Here is a 15047-nt window from a genome sequence, read left to right as displayed (position 1 = left end):
GCCACATCGCAGATTCAACAAACAAATCAAGTCTTGAACATGTGGTTTAGCTTCGTGTTGTTTAAGACAGTTGGGTTAGCGGATTCCAACAGACTTTGTCTCCGTGTTCTCCAGATGGCACCGCACAGTGTCTCTCAGATTGAATAGAGCTCTTAGAGCCCTCATATATTCCGATGACCCCCCCCCCCCATGCTATGCCACTGAACTATGCTAAATGATGATCGTGGAGATTATGTATTGGTAATTCCTGCCAGGTCTTTAAAAGAATGCCCATGCTGTGTGCTTAATACTTAGCGGTGGGATTATGCAGACCTCTACATGTGGTGTTGTGGCTGCATACCACCAGTCAGACTAAACCCAATCTGTTACAGATTTGGACTAAAGAAGAGAGGTGCAGTGAGCTCAAGGGGGTGGGTGGAGGTCTGTGTCGTGCTGTATTTATGCTTTACAGTACATTCCACTGCTTCTATATCATGGGGATCAGAGCTAAACCTCCCTTTGGAGGCAATACTTTTATCTGTGTATTAAGACGTTAAAAAAGAACTTTGGCTCGTGTCAAGGCCGTGCGCTCTATATATATTTTTTACCTTCTTTTTTTTTTCTCCTGCATTTTTTATTTTCCCTTTGTGGTTCGAGGCAAACCCAAATCCCTCAACAGTTTCCTCTTTAATGTTGGTCCAATTAAACACACATGTGGATTTTCATATTGAACCTCATAAAAGGTAAACGCCAGCGATTTACATTACATTTACATAAGGAATGCTAAGTACCTACACATGTGAGGTGTTAATATCTTTATCAAAAGCAGATGCTCATCACTATTCATTATTCTGATCCGAGGTGTTTCATTGAGACAGAATCTCTGCGTCAAGTCTGTTTCTGATTTTAAACCGTGATCAGCCAATAGGTGGCGTCTTTTGCAATTTATAAAACTAAACTGCCGCTATATTCAGCACATCAGAGGCCATGTAGGACTAAAGGACACGCCTTGTACGTCTGTTGTTGAGGCCATGTGTGTGAACAGTAAAGTTTGAATCATGGTAACTCCTCTACATAGACCCCTGCATTCATACAAGAGAGCTTTTGGCAGGAATCGCTATTCTGTACATATCAAAATCTGGCATGAATCGTCTAGTTTCACTTTATGACGGGGTTCCACATAAAATGTAAAGGTTTATGTGCTGGTATAGTCATTTATTATTATGGCTATCAGTGATCATCAATCAAAGTGTGGCAATGCATATATGGTTATAGTTAAACGTATTTATTTTGTCAGTGACTTAAAATTCTCCCCCTTTTCTTCATGTTATTGTCTCATATTGCACCATGTATCATGTCCAGTACCTTTCCAAAGAATGGATAACATGAACTGTAAGTAGAGCCAGAAACTGCACTGCTAATTGGGAACGTAACAAAAAGGCCAGGTGGTATATACTCCCACAAAAGTAAGAGATCCATAAAAGGAACTGTAGAGTTTAGGAGGAGATTTGAAAAATTATGCCAATTTTTCCAGTTTACAATTTTTAACAGCACATTTTTAAATGTGTGCCGGCCAAAATATAGAGAAGGACCATTTGTATGGAAAATGGGTCCAATTATGTTTCTTTCAAAATATAAATATTCTGACCATTACAATAGCTGCAGTGTGTTCAGATGAGCTCTTCTACGATGACATGCTGCCCCCTAGTGGTGAACCAGGAGAGCAGCATCCACTCAAAGAAGATTGTCATATAAAAATAGATGGAGCAGGATTCAAATCAGGCAAAAACAACATCAATAGGAAACAGAAGGTGTTTTAGTAATTCAAATTTGTGTTTATTCAGTGTTTATGTACTTAATCTATTTTTCTTTTGCAAATATTCTGCCAGCAGGTGAAGTTTACATGGATTTAATCGGCTCATCGTTACATAAGAAGCACTGCTCATTAAATTACAATCAAGCAAGGTTGAAAAAAAAGAAGAAGTGTTGTTCGCAAGAAAACAACTTTTTACCGTCAGTCAATGAATCAATGATGTTATCAGTCAAACCACACGCAACCATGCGCATAGGGAAGCAAACAAACACACACACACACACACACACACACACACACACACACACACACACAATCAGACTCATGTATTTGAAACACAAAACAGCAATGCACAAACAGAATTGAGGGAACTAGTGATTAGCTGTGCAGCAGAGGTATAATTGGAGCTTCTAATTACAGTATCGTCGCATTGTTTTTTCTCTAGCTCTAATTTACCACATTTACATCCCAGAAAAACAATAACTTTGGTTAGGGATCATAACGGGTGAAATCTGTGTGGTTAAACACAAGTTTATTTGTAGATTCAATAGTCAAGACCTTTTTCTCTTTTTTTTACACACATATATCTTTAAAACAGAAGTTCTTAAGCTTTAAACATTAAGGGCATGAGATAACAGAGTAAAAGCTTCTACAGGGAGGACGACATTGTGTGGCGCTGTACCTACATTAGCTTTATAAACGTATGCAATATAGCCTGGCTACAAGCGCAAGCATCAAAGATATAATATGGTATTAAGTGCTGGATGCACCAGACACTACTTAAGCAATAACTCTTGCAAAACTGCATATAACAAAAATTTTAGAAACTTAATTACATTGCATATTTGTTGCTATAGAAACATTTTCTTGTACAAAGAAAATAAAATACAAAACAAAATCGCTGAGATGTCTAACTTTTCGCCCTAGCTGAGTAAATACTTCACAAATACCAGTTACATTCCAAATAACCACATGACCTCAGACCGGCCGTCAGTTGTTCTTTAAACTAGAGACACGGGGTTGGATGGTTACCCTTCTGACCGGCGTCTGGTCTGCGTTGCGATTGGCTACCAGCTCCTGCAGCTGCAGAGCCCCCCCACCAATGAAGCAGAAAGCCGGGCACACGGGGCCGGAGCAATCCACGTGACCTTCCCACAGAGGTCGAAGGGAGTGGGCGTCGTAGAAGGTGACGCGACCCTTCTCAAAGTCAAGGCACACACCGAGCCGAGGAGGCAGCGGGTAGGTGACGCCCGCGGGGGAGGAGGCGGGGCCGGTGCCGTTGGTGATGGGGTCTCTGATACCGTTCCCATGGCCACTGTGGTGGTGGTGGTAGTTGTGCTGGGGCAGGTAGATCTTACCCATCCCCATCGTGAGGAAGCAGAATGGCGGAGCGGAGTCCAGAGCATCCTCTGCTCCGCTGTCATGACCACTGTCCGGGTCGTAGCTGGAGAGAGAGAGAGCGCAGTTTGAAAATAATTATTAAGAATGAATCATCTCCTCATGTTAAACTGCGTAAAAGATACCAGCAACGTAAAAAATACCCCAATACAAGTAAAAGTCCTGCATTCAAAGTACTACTAAAGCAAAATCTCAAAAGTACGAGCAGCAAAACTCACGTAAAGTACCCAAAGAAAAAGTATTTGTTCCGCAAAAAGACTGACATGTTATTATACAAGATAGTAATACCAAAGCATCAATGTGTAAGCACTATTTTACATTCGTAGCTGGTCGAGGGAGAGGTCAACCTAAAGGTCAGGCTCCCTCTAAAAGGTCACAGTAAAAATCTGAAGGGTTTTAAAAAACAAAAGCGAAAAATGAATATTTTCTGCTACTTCAATCGTCATTCACCTCAAGCCCTCAGATTCTTTACATGAAACTAACATCTGAAATGTTTCCACATTGCTTCTGCGTCAGGAGTCACAACCCAAATCGGGGGTCATGATGTGAAATGCCCAAGTCAAGTACCTGAACTACTACTACAGGTACTCACCGGGGGCTGGCCATGTCTTGTGGAAGGTGAAACCACTCCTGCAGTTTAGATTCCAGACCAACGCCCACCTGTTCAAAAAGCAATTTGTTATGAACTAAACATTTATCTTGTTGCAAATCTCCCTACAACGTATTGATCTAGATCTCAATTTCCTCATTTGGTTATTTTAGGGATGCAGAAACACAAACAAATCATCATTAAATTCTACTAATCAGAAACATACATTTTAGAAAATGTAGTAACAACACAGGCTCAGTTACTGTCAATCAAATCTGATCAGTTCTAATGAAGAAGAGCAGCTGTAATAAAAAGTAATAGTTTTGTTTAACTAACTATAATTGTTGCTTTATTAGTCAGAAATATTGATTATCATCAAGGAGAACTTGACACCAAACCTTCCGCATGCTGGCAGTGTGCACTACTATGATGTAGTATTCAGTACATAACATGTGTAGAAGTGACTCACCTTCACAAGGTAAGAACCAGGCTCCACTGAGCATGCCCAGTAGTGCCTTCCCTGTGTAATAGCCACATCCCCTACCAGGAGGTCTGAGGTCAGGTGACAGGAAGTGAGGGCGTGGTCAGCGGCCTGCAGCAGGGACAGACCGGGGACGCTGCGAGCACAGCGCTGCTCTTTACTGACCACCAGCCGGTCAGCATGGAGACCCCAGCGAGAGTCCAGGTAGAAGTTGAGCACTGGGAGAAGAAAGGGAGGGAGGACACAGCGGAGAGAAGGAAAGGGGGAGGGACAGAAAAAGGAGGGGAGGGGGGACGCAGACATGAGGGTAAGGGGAGGACAAAGAGACAGGTGCATTCAAAAATGACATATAGGGGTTTTAGTAGCGGCAGGAGACGTTCGGGAGGCAACAGAGGGAAAGTGGTACAGATTTACAGTCCGAAAGCAGCAGGGAGAAGAAAAATGAGGAGAATACGAAGCAATTGAGAGGAGCGACTCGGGGGAGAGAGCAGGCATGCACCTCCTCGCAGCTGCACTGGAAGAGAAAAAGACACTCATCCATAAATTGATGACTGGGGGAGTAAAACACAAGAAGGTATCACAAAGAAGCTCCGGCTGCGGGGAGGGCAGATTTTTTTCCCAGAGGAAGTACAATTTACAGAGGGAACATACGCAACAGCAGGAAGGAGAAACAGCCTACTGGGGCACAAGGAAGTCACCAATCACTCAACTCAACCAATCCAAAAGCTTGGGATCGGAATCCGATCCATGTTGTTAAGCCTCGCGTCTTAACAAACGGCAAACCTCATCAGCGCGCTGACAGATCTCGTTATGCAGCCGGAGACAGAATGGCGAGTGAGGCTCTCGATGGGGGGGCGGAAGAACGGAAAGGATGCGTGATGACCACAAAGAGAAAGAGGAGACGAGTATGTGGGAGGTAAGAGGGGGGAGGGGGGAGGAGGTACAGCCGGGTGGTCAACGGATATGAATGCACTTCTTACGTTCGGTAGGAGGCATGTAGGTTGGCAGCGTGGAAGGAGCGCGGAAGCGGATGACAAGTGTAAAGCTGTGAAATGGAAATAAAACATGAGAGAGGGACGAAGTAATGAAAGAGTAAGAAAGTGAGGATGTGAGAAAGTGGCGGACGAAAAAATTGGAGAGAAGATGGGAATGGGCAGAAAAAAAAAGAGAATGAATTATTAACTGCTCATCATGGAAACCAACCCAAATGCTTTTAAATAATAGCAGGTGTGAGGAGATGAATGGCTCCAGGGCGACAGAAACTACAGCTAAATACTAATTACTTCTTTTTTTTAGCTGTCACTGATTTAAGCCATTAACCAAAAACAGAAGACATACTCTTGCATCGTTGAGTAGAAGATGCATTCTGGGTTCTGGCCCTTTATGCTGGTGAGGGATGATCCTGCTGACATCCTCTTCTTTTTTAAAAGGAAATTAAAGGAGAATCCCAGTTTACTTCAGGTCATGAAGTATAATAATAATTCAGCCCAGTTATTCTATTTTAGTTCATTGCATCTATCTTATCTTCTATCTTCTGTTCGTGTTGGATGTCTGTATTCCCCTTTGACGTCTTCTCAAATATCTCCACATTCAAACAGACATACAGAAATATAAACACCTGGCAAAGTAGATTTCATATATCGCCAGAATGACTCACACACACGGTCTCCCGAGATGAAAATATTAGGAGCCACACGCTGTCATTATCTCTATAACTGGGCTCGTACCAAACTAGGCCAGCGTTTGACTCCTTTTTTACACCGAAAGCGTCTGTGTGGACTCTCACCTGGTGCGGGCGGGGTGTGCAGGTACACCTCCTCGCTGTACTCCCCGTATCCGGCCTTGTTGCAGCCTCTGACCCGCAGCACGTACACACTGTCCATCTCCAACCTGTCGATCACCGCGCTGGTCCCACTCACTTCATCCAACCGCTGCCAGCCCCAGCGGGCGGCGGCCAATCCTCCTCGGACTCCGCCTCTGGACGCTCCTCCCGGTACCACACCCCGGCGGCGGTACTCCACGGAGAAGTGCCAGGCAGACGCGGAGTCCTGGGGCAGACGCCAACACAGGAAGAGCTGGTCGTAGGCCAGGGTGTGCTGGGTATCAAGCACTGGAGCCAGCGGAGCTGAGACAAAAATAGTTTTAATGTACAGCGCGTGAATAACTCAAACCTGGAAGTCGACTTCACGTCACTGACCAACATTCACCTCCTATATCACTCTACTTCACAAGACAGCATGAAAGAGATAAGAAAGCCGTCATCCTCTACTCCCTTCCTTCCTTATCGGGTTCCCCACCCTTTCCCTTCCGCTCCCACTCTCCCATCACTCCCCCTGCTCACCCTGGATGAAGTTCAAATCCGTCAAGAGTTTGAGTTCTTTGGAGACGTCCAGCTGGAAGTGTCTGAAGGATGGGTCAGCAGCCAGAGTGAAATGCTGCAGATTCTCAATCGCTGTGCTGAACCTGGTGCAGCGAGAGAAAGAACAACAGAGAGAGAGAGCGCTGTTAGAAGAATTAAGGAGGAAGAGTGAGCGGTGAGACAGACTGATGAGGAAGAGGAGGCGTGGGATAATCTCTAAACCTAACAGAGAAAGGAAAACAAATCCAGGATCGGTTCAATCGCAGCAGAGAGCTGCGCCAAGACAAATACGATGAGAACAAACAGAAAACCTGTTGTGAGTCTGGCGAGCGGCCTGCACGAAGCAGGGCTGGTCGGTCTCTTTCAGCAGCTCCTGGGTGAACGCCATGAGCCCCGTGTGTTCCATTAAGCTCCGCCTCTCCGCCACCTGAGCGGCCAGCGCCTCGCCGCGCTTCTTGCGCGCCACCTCCAGAGCCAGCGTGTGCGTGGCGTGGCGCTCGGCCAGAGCGGCCGTCAGGTCCCTGATGCTCTGCGCCAGCTGCTCTCTGGCGGACACACTGTTCACCTGTTGAGGAAAGACGGTCAACCGTGACGCTCAAAGAACACGAAAAACAGATTAAAATAATGAAAACGAGCCTGTGTGTGCTTTTTAAATGTAGACGTTTGTAACACCAATGTTATGATGGAGATAATACCGCCGTGCACTATGACATTCAGCCACATAATGAGTTGTTTTTACTGATTTGCTCATCCGCAAGTCCTCAAAATGTGACTTTAACTTCATAGACATTCATAAGAATCATCTGTAAAGTCTGTTTCTACACATTTTATCATATTAGTAAGTATTTATGCAATATTGTGTAGTATTTTTGAAGTTTTATTTGTTTTACTCAAGATCCGTCTTCACTCTCATGACGACTTAGCAAACCCCATCAGATGATGGAGGCCATGATGTTCAGCTGAACGCTGCAGGAGGAATTTAGTTACTGTCCTCGTAAAACATTTATAAACCGTATTAAACTGGCCTATAAATTAGTTGTACATATGTAAAAAAAACAAACTTTAATGTATACACCAGTGGATGGATGCTTCACAGGAGGAGTTGCAGGCTAATTGTTGATGAATTTAGTAACAATACAAATCCATTAATACAGACATAGATATGATTAAAGCTTAATTATATTGTGTAAACAATGTATGAATTTTCAAAAGTTGTGTGTGAGGTTGCGAAGGAAAGCATAATCACAAGTCTGTCTAAGAAAACAAATAGCGACAGGACTCTGTGGTGTTGTGTTGTTTAGCTGCTGACTGGCGTTTTGTGAGTCCAAAGTATTAATCACCTCAGTCTGAGTGATGGAACTCTCCAGCTGGGTAATCTGAGCCAGAACGGTGTCCTGGTTGGACAGAATGTAGTTCATCTCCTTCGTAATCTTCTCCTGTCAAATAAACAGCAACAACACAACATGTAGACAACAAATACACACCAGACGGCTTAATCGTTACACATTAAGTCTTAACTATCACACCGTGCTGAACGATGCTCGTCTCTGTTACACTGAAAGCTGTTTTTTTTAAACATTTTGATAGAATGCAACTGGATCAGTTCACTGTGTAGAATATGAAAATGTATTTACACAACACTTGGTTTAACTTTTCATTTCAACGAAGCAAATAAGCTTGAAATTCCAAAATTGAGAAATCATCCTTTACTAATATAAAAGCACTGCAGAGGTCCAGACTTCTGAATTCCTCCACTACAGCGAGTTTGTGCTGACAATTCTATGCGATATTAGTGAAATATAAGTATACATTTCAATCTTATGTGTCTATCTCTATGTTAATGTTTTCAGAACTATTCTATGCTTTAAGCCTTTATTTTGCAGAGCATCAGAGGAAGCCACTCTGCCAGAGTCCGAGTCGTACCTTCAGGGCTTGGTATGCGTGGGCCACTGGCAGGATCTTGTGTCCTGTGTGGACGCGGCGCAGCTTGCAGAGCGGGCAGAGCAGCCGCTGGCAGGACCGACAGTAGAACTGCAGCTTCTCCTGGTCGTGCTCCGGACAGGTCAGAACCTGAGGACGAGAGCCGAATTACACACAACGTATTGGTCGAACAGCACAATTCACCCCAAAGGAGAGAGAGAGTAGATTATGATGAGGAAGTGTGTGTGTGTGTGTGTGTGTGTGTGTGTGTGTGTGTGTGTGTGTGTGTGTGTGTGTGTGTGTGTGTGTATGTGTGAAAGGTCCAAGTGCCATATGGCATAAAAACAATACTTCATTTATTTGTATTGTTCATGTATCCATACATATGTTCGTTCTGCTTGTTATTTTATTCTAGTGGTTGCTTTACAAGTTGTGACAAACTGGTTCATTGTGTTGCATGACTCATTCCTGGAGCTTTATTGATCAGCTATTGATCTGCTTTTGGGTTGCCAAGTTGTGATACATTATCCCACTTTATAAGTTTATTCATCAGTAGCACCCTCAAAGTTCAGTGGACCAAAGTCTGTTTCCTAACAGCTTCATGTGTTAAGCACTTAGAAGTTCATCCATTCTTGTAAATGCACTTTATTATTCCAACAAGCTACCTTTTACATCTACATGCTTAATGGATTATTGGAAAGTCAGGAGATTTATACGTGCATTATTAACACAAACAAAAGGATAACAACACAAATCAAACCTAACAACCCGAACATCATTTTATGTTTGGCATACAACGTATCTACGGAGCATTAGTTAATGATTTATCAACCACACTTGAGTAAATACCAGCAGTACTTATACATCTATATAACAAGGGCCTTCTTACAAAGTTGTCCTAAAGGTTCTAAAATGTTGTGATTTAAAAAAAAAAAAAAGGTTTCATCTCTATGAATACAAGTTCATGGTATGCTATTATTAAGATGAACAGCGATCGGTCCAAAGGCTCACCTTTGGTCTGAAGTTGAGCGTGGGCTGGATGTGTTCATGTTGTGCTCGTGGCGTCCCCCACGGGTGATACAGCTTGAAACACTCGTTACAGAAGTTGGCCCTGCAGTCAGCGCAGCCCTTGGTGGCCTCCAGAGCGTGAGGAGGCTTACAGAACTGGCACATCACAGACACACTGCCCAGACTGACTGTGTGCCGGTACCTGGTAGTGGCGTGATGGGTAGAAATAACAGGAAAGACTGATTCAACCTTTAGGCAGGCTGGTTCCATTGTGATCATATATTGTTTTAATAGGAAAGATCTGCCAACAAACGTTAACCAATCTAGAAAGGTGCACTCAGCTTCATCTCACAGGTGTAACCACATAGGTTAGGCCTGCCTAGGCCTAAGAGTAGTGATTGAGCAGTCAGCAGACAGCAGTCAATCAATGGCCGAATCAAAAAGGCAATAAAAAGGTGTTGTACCAAAGTGTGAGTCACTGCAACCCCGAGTGCTCTTTGAGCGTGCATCTTATATTAGCAACATAGCAATAATATGCAGTTTGGTGAAGCAATATGCAAGACGATCCACAGAGATGTGAACACTCACTCGGTGGAGATAAAAAAAAGCGTTAAAGTCAAAAGCATAACACAATTATAGACATGATTAAAATTCTAATCCATGAAAATGTACAGGTTGTGAACACATTTAAATGAGAGGGCAAAAGGCCAACCGTGCGAGAGGCAGCCAAGTCGTATTGAATGGACTATGGAAGCACAGTCAGCCTCGGCCGCTACAATATGTTGCAGTGCACTCTGCAGGATTCATCGACCGCTGAGTCGCTGCTGAATGACTACAATCCCAATTGGACACATTCCCACACCCTCGGTTTTCACGCCCAAGTGTGTGTTAGGGTTTGTGTGTGTGTGTGTGTGTGTGTGTACCTACCTTTCCACGATACGCTCCAAGGTGAGGTTGCGCAGACAGTCAGTGAGGCCCTTCTCGCCCAGCTCCACATCTCGGCCGCAGGGGACACAGGGGAACATCATCACCAGGGGCGGGCCCTCCTTACGGCGCCGCCCAGGATACGTCCCGTATCCCGGAGACCGGGGCATGGAAGGCGAAGGCGGGTGGGGACCTTGAAGCAAGAAGAAAAGCCAGTTATGAGCATGGGGAGACAGAACAGATCCCTTTTCCGACATATTGTATATTGACCGTGGTCTGACAGTGAATCAGGGGGAACGTTTGGTCAACAATCACATCAAAAAACATACATATCTACATATTATATATCTGAATATATAATATTCCAAACCTGCCCTCAGCACGCGGTCAATAGGTCGCTGCTCAGCTTTCGGGGTCGGCCTTCGTGCCTGGCGGGGTGAGCGGGTGTTGGGTGTGGAGGCCGGGGAGTTTGGCTCCGGGGGGAGGTCTGGAGGCGGGTAGCCGTTTGCCACTAAGACCTCCGAGGCACACATGAGGCACACGCTGTGCTGGCATGGCAACACCACGGGCTGCTTGACTATGTCCTTACACACGGAGCAGTGCAGCTCCTGCTCCAGGCTCTTCATGTTGGACTGTACAAGGGGGGAGGCAAAGAGGCGAGGGTTAGGGTCTGAGCAGGGGACACACCGAGAGGGAGAAATGCGCACAAATAGCCTGTAAGGGGGGAAAAGTAAAGCGTGCAGGTATTTGTGTGAGAACTATAAATCCATAACCCCTCCAACAAAATCATTTTCATTCCACAAAAATAGCAAAAGCTCTGAAGCATCACATTTCATATGAACACGGAAATCTGCAACATTTTGATTGAAATCAGAAACTATCTGATTAAAAAAAAAGATTAGGCAAATTATAGGATTAGGAATCTGACCGGGCGCTCAGAGCCTGTTGTACTGTGACAGTTTTTCGGTACTCAGCGCTATTCATCAGCGATAAGGCTGACGTGAGAGAGAGAGAGAGAGAGAGAGACATGGCGATGGGGGAAAAGCTGTCCCAGACATGCATCATAGGGCATCATTCTGGTTAAATATGGATAAAGGCCGCGGCATTAATTATTAAACCACTGCACAGAGTGCATCCCTTAAATCGCAGCACTGCATATGAACGTGAGCTCTTTAGCCATGAGTCACGTATGCTTTTGGATAACCATGAGATGATCCAGTATGTTCAGTCTTCATGGCATATCTTCTTTACTCAGGTGTAGCTCTCTGCAGAATCAGATCCTTCAGTACCAGATGTAGCCACAGTGGCCAGGGCTGCTGGTGCTGGTGTTGGTGTGAAAAGCTGCACCTCTGGAGCAAGTCCTGCTCAAGGGCATTGGATAGAAAAGGGCAAGTGGATGTTGCAGTAACCTGCCAAGACTACCACGAGACAGTCGAAGGGACCTGTTCCCTCACTATATGTGTCATGATTACTCAGTTTTAGTGTTCACTCAGCATGTATCTCTGTGCTAGAATGACCTGCTTGTTTTTGCTTCACGGATGCCCTTGACTCACAACCTCACCCGGTGGCCCGAATCTGTTGCAGGGCTCCATCACTGTCATTATGAGTTCACTTCTAAACCAGGACAGGACAAACTGCCGCCGCATGGAGGGGTTTGGGGACTCTGTCGCTGTGATGTGATGAGATGAGATGCAGCATCTCAGCTTATACTAGCACACCAGAAACCGTCGTTAACACCCCGGATTCTGGGGATGTGGATGCAGAATCAGTAGGGATTAATACACAGGGGATCATACAGTAAATGTTCATTAGCTTAGTCTGGGAGCTCACACAGTGTTACACAGCAGGACGAAGGAAATGGATCTTCCCGGTTTATATAGTCAAATAAAAGAACAGCTGCCACGTTTTAGAAAGAATTAGTCTGCAGCAGGAGAGGGAGAAAAAACACACTAGACATACCCTGACGCGTCATATTTGGATTACATGGATGAATTAAAATAACCTACGTTCCTCCTCAGTCCAGCTCAGTCGCTCTGTATCATTCTCCAATGTCAACTCTGGCCTGCCTTTCTCTTCTCTAGCAATTTTTGACTATCGCAGTTTCGGGCTATCGCTGCTCCAGCAGGCTGCGGACTAACCAGCGCGACGGACCGCGGGCTGCGTCGCATCCATCGCTGGAGGATCGTGCGCACTGCTAACGCTGAGCCCGGCGCGGCGGAGGCGTGAAACAGGCGATGCGACAGCGCATCCTTACCTTCACCTGGAATCTAGGCGCCATGGCAGGAGGCTACGTGTATAACTCTCCAGCCTCGAGAGAGAGCGAGCGCAGCGTGTCTCTTGGAAAGAGGGGAGGGGTTTGAGGCTTCTTTTCCTTTTTTGTCGCGAGCAATGAGATGAGATGGGGTCTGCATGGAATGAAACCCAGATGATGCTTATTTCCTGAGCTGTTTTAATGTGCTCCCCCATGTGCACATATACACTCTCTTCGTAACCGTCTCTGCGGATTACTGAGGTGTGTTCAAACCCCCGTAAGGATCGATGCTACACGCAGCAGGCACAGAGCCATTTTTTTTTTTTATTTCTTCGCTCGCCTTGCCTCAGCACCAGCCGACGGTCCTGCATCCCGTCTCCATGGAAACGACCATCCCGCGAAACCCCCAAAATAGAAACGTGTCTTTTTTATTCTGCATTCACACTTTCAATATTATATCATGTTTGAAACACTCATTTTAAAAAAAAAACACGTTTTCAGCTCGAGTCTGGCGCACAGATGCATTTTAGGACCTCCGTAAACGGGGCTTTCAGAATCAAGACGACAGAACTAACCATCATAAGGCTAAGAATGAGACAATATGTTGGACTTTCTGGAAAATGTATTTCATTTTCATCTCAACAGTCTTTTTTCCTGGTGTGCAGAAGAACACATAGAAGGCCAATTTGCGTTAAATGGTGCGGCAGGTGAAACATATGGAGACGTGCCATCCAAGCGGTTCTCCATTTAAACATGAAGGCTGTTTTTGAATACGAATGTGTTTAACATTTGTATTGTAATGTGATTATACACCCAGTGACAACACCAACACACTCGTATTATACTCACACTTATACGAACCAATGCTTCCATCGTGGATGTGGCTGTTTTTAAATCCATCTCTGCCATTTTAAGAGAATAGCTTCCTCCACGTTTTATCATCTGGGTACAAATCGCGATGTATCTAGGCCAGACGCCATACGGTACATATCAAAAAAAACTAACAAATCTTCGCCTGTTTTCCGTGTAGTAAATTCCTCGTTTTCTTAAGATGTCCTTTCTTTCAAAAGGCACTCGATCTGGGCTTTTTGTTTTACGCACGGAAAAACTAAAAGCGGAAAAACGTCATCTTCTGAATAAAAAATAAACACACACATGAAGACGAGGATTTCTAAATATGCTGTTATGTAGCCACTCGAGGAGGTGCCTGATGCCTGTGGCTTTATTCCTCACCCAGAAGTCCTGCCCCCTACCCTCCCCATCCCGTAACAGATGCCTTCATGTGGTCCACGGCGCGCTGGAAGCTGATGTCATGGCGCTCTGAAGCTCTGTTGTAAACAACAGTGCGTCTCAGCAAGCTGCGTGCCGTTTCCTCAAAGACATCTTCGACTCTTGGAGAAATGTAAAGCCGTGGAGACCCATAACGTGTACAGGATCCTCAGATAGTAATAGCCTTACTCAGCTAGTGGTGAACTGACACACCATGAAGGTGAAAACAGACACGTTGGCGATTTACGCTGCGCCTCGAGTTTAAGCACAGACAGCCACTGCCAACATTACCTGCACGTTATTAATATATCTTGGAATTATTACTGCTGATGCAGTAGCATGTAGAAACGATGTTAATGCTGGTGGATGTGGAGCAAATGTTGAACAAAAACATGCAGTTCAAGCGACATCAGTGCATTATGTATAAAATGATGCATGGCTTGCCTGCCAAAGTATACGCTTCATTAGTTAAGATGTTGCTTTCCTAATATCAGAACAAGATAAACACAAGTTATGGAGAGAGTGTTTATCCTTTCCAGTGAGGTGGGGTCGAGTCCACCTTTTTAACATTCACTTCAATATGTTTATAGAACATGGGTCAGTACAGCAGAGTCAGGATCACCATGCAGTTACATCAAAAAAGAGTGTCTTAGCAATCACTTAAGTATATCAATATGAAAACATTTTACAAGTAAAAGTCCTGCTTTCAAAATGGTACTTAAGTAAAAAAAACATATAATGAGTACAATAAACTCAAAGTATCAAAAGTGAAGTGCATCATTCAGCATGGTCATTACAGTGTATGTAACATTGTGATGTTGTAGCTGGGCTTATTCTAAAAGCTTCATGGTGGAGTTGCTGTATGAGGTAGCATCAAAAATAAATACTCAGATTGTTCTTAGATTTAAGTAAATGTACTGAGATACTGGAGTTTGCATTGCAGAGAAAAAACAACAGCGGCTTGTGTGTTTGTGTTTTCAATATTGATAAACATACATTATTTGTCATATAACCATGATGTTGAAACTACAGTATGCAGCCCCTCAGGCGCATTAC

The 15047-nt window shown here is 44.5% G+C and overlaps 1 protein-coding gene across 4 annotated transcripts; it reads right to left on the bottom strand.

Moving 5' to 3' along the window:
* Positions 1-1802: 1802 nt before the first annotated feature.
* trim46b (tripartite motif containing 46b) lies at positions 1803-13941 on the bottom strand. 4 transcript variants are annotated; one of them, XM_068576144.1, is made up of 12 exons: positions 13572-13941; positions 10842-11103; positions 10475-10664; positions 9551-9749; positions 8543-8689; positions 7960-8055; positions 6931-7184; positions 6602-6723; positions 6047-6385; positions 4249-4478; positions 3783-3850; positions 1803-3236 (listed from the first exon to the last, which is right to left on the bottom strand). In XM_068576144.1, the coding sequence occupies exons 1-12, from the start codon at positions 13662-13664 to the stop codon at positions 2783-2785; spliced, it is 2454 nt and encodes an 817-aa protein (XP_068432245.1). In that variant the 5' UTR covers positions 13665-13941; the 3' UTR covers positions 1803-2782. The 4 variants fall into 4 exon arrangements, with proteins under 4 accessions (XP_068432245.1, XP_068432246.1, XP_068432247.1 ...); XM_068576145.1 differs by lacking the exon at positions 13572-13941 and adding an exon at positions 12726-12921; XM_068576146.1 differs by lacking the exon at positions 13572-13941 and adding an exon at positions 12478-12653.
* Between the last annotated feature and the right edge of the window lie 1106 nt (positions 13942-15047).

Source organism: Clinocottus analis, unplaced genomic scaffold (genome assembly GCF_023055335.1).
Source record: "Clinocottus analis isolate CAN_PGR_092001 unplaced genomic scaffold, fCliAna1.0.p SCAF_14, whole genome shotgun sequence".
Classification (NCBI taxonomy): Eukaryota; Metazoa; Chordata; class Actinopteri; order Perciformes; family Cottidae; genus Clinocottus; species Clinocottus analis.
The sequence above is the reverse complement of the archived record's forward strand: the minus strand, read 5'-3'. Positions and strand labels throughout refer to the sequence as shown.

Excerpts from the sequence above, each read along its gene's own strand:
- trim46b (XM_068576144.1), bottom strand. The coding sequence starts at position 13,664 with ATGATAAAACGTGGAGGAAGCTATTCTCTTAAAATGGCAGAGATGGAT. Across the intron at positions 10,665-10,841 it reads TGACCGCGTGCTGAGGGCAG|GTCCCCACCCGCCTTCGCCT; the intron begins GTTTGGAATATT and ends TCTTGCTTCAAG. Across the intron at positions 4,479-6,046 it reads GCACACCCCGCCCGCACCAG|TGCTCAACTTCTACCTGGAC; the intron begins GTGAGAGTCCAC and ends TTCTTCTCCCAG.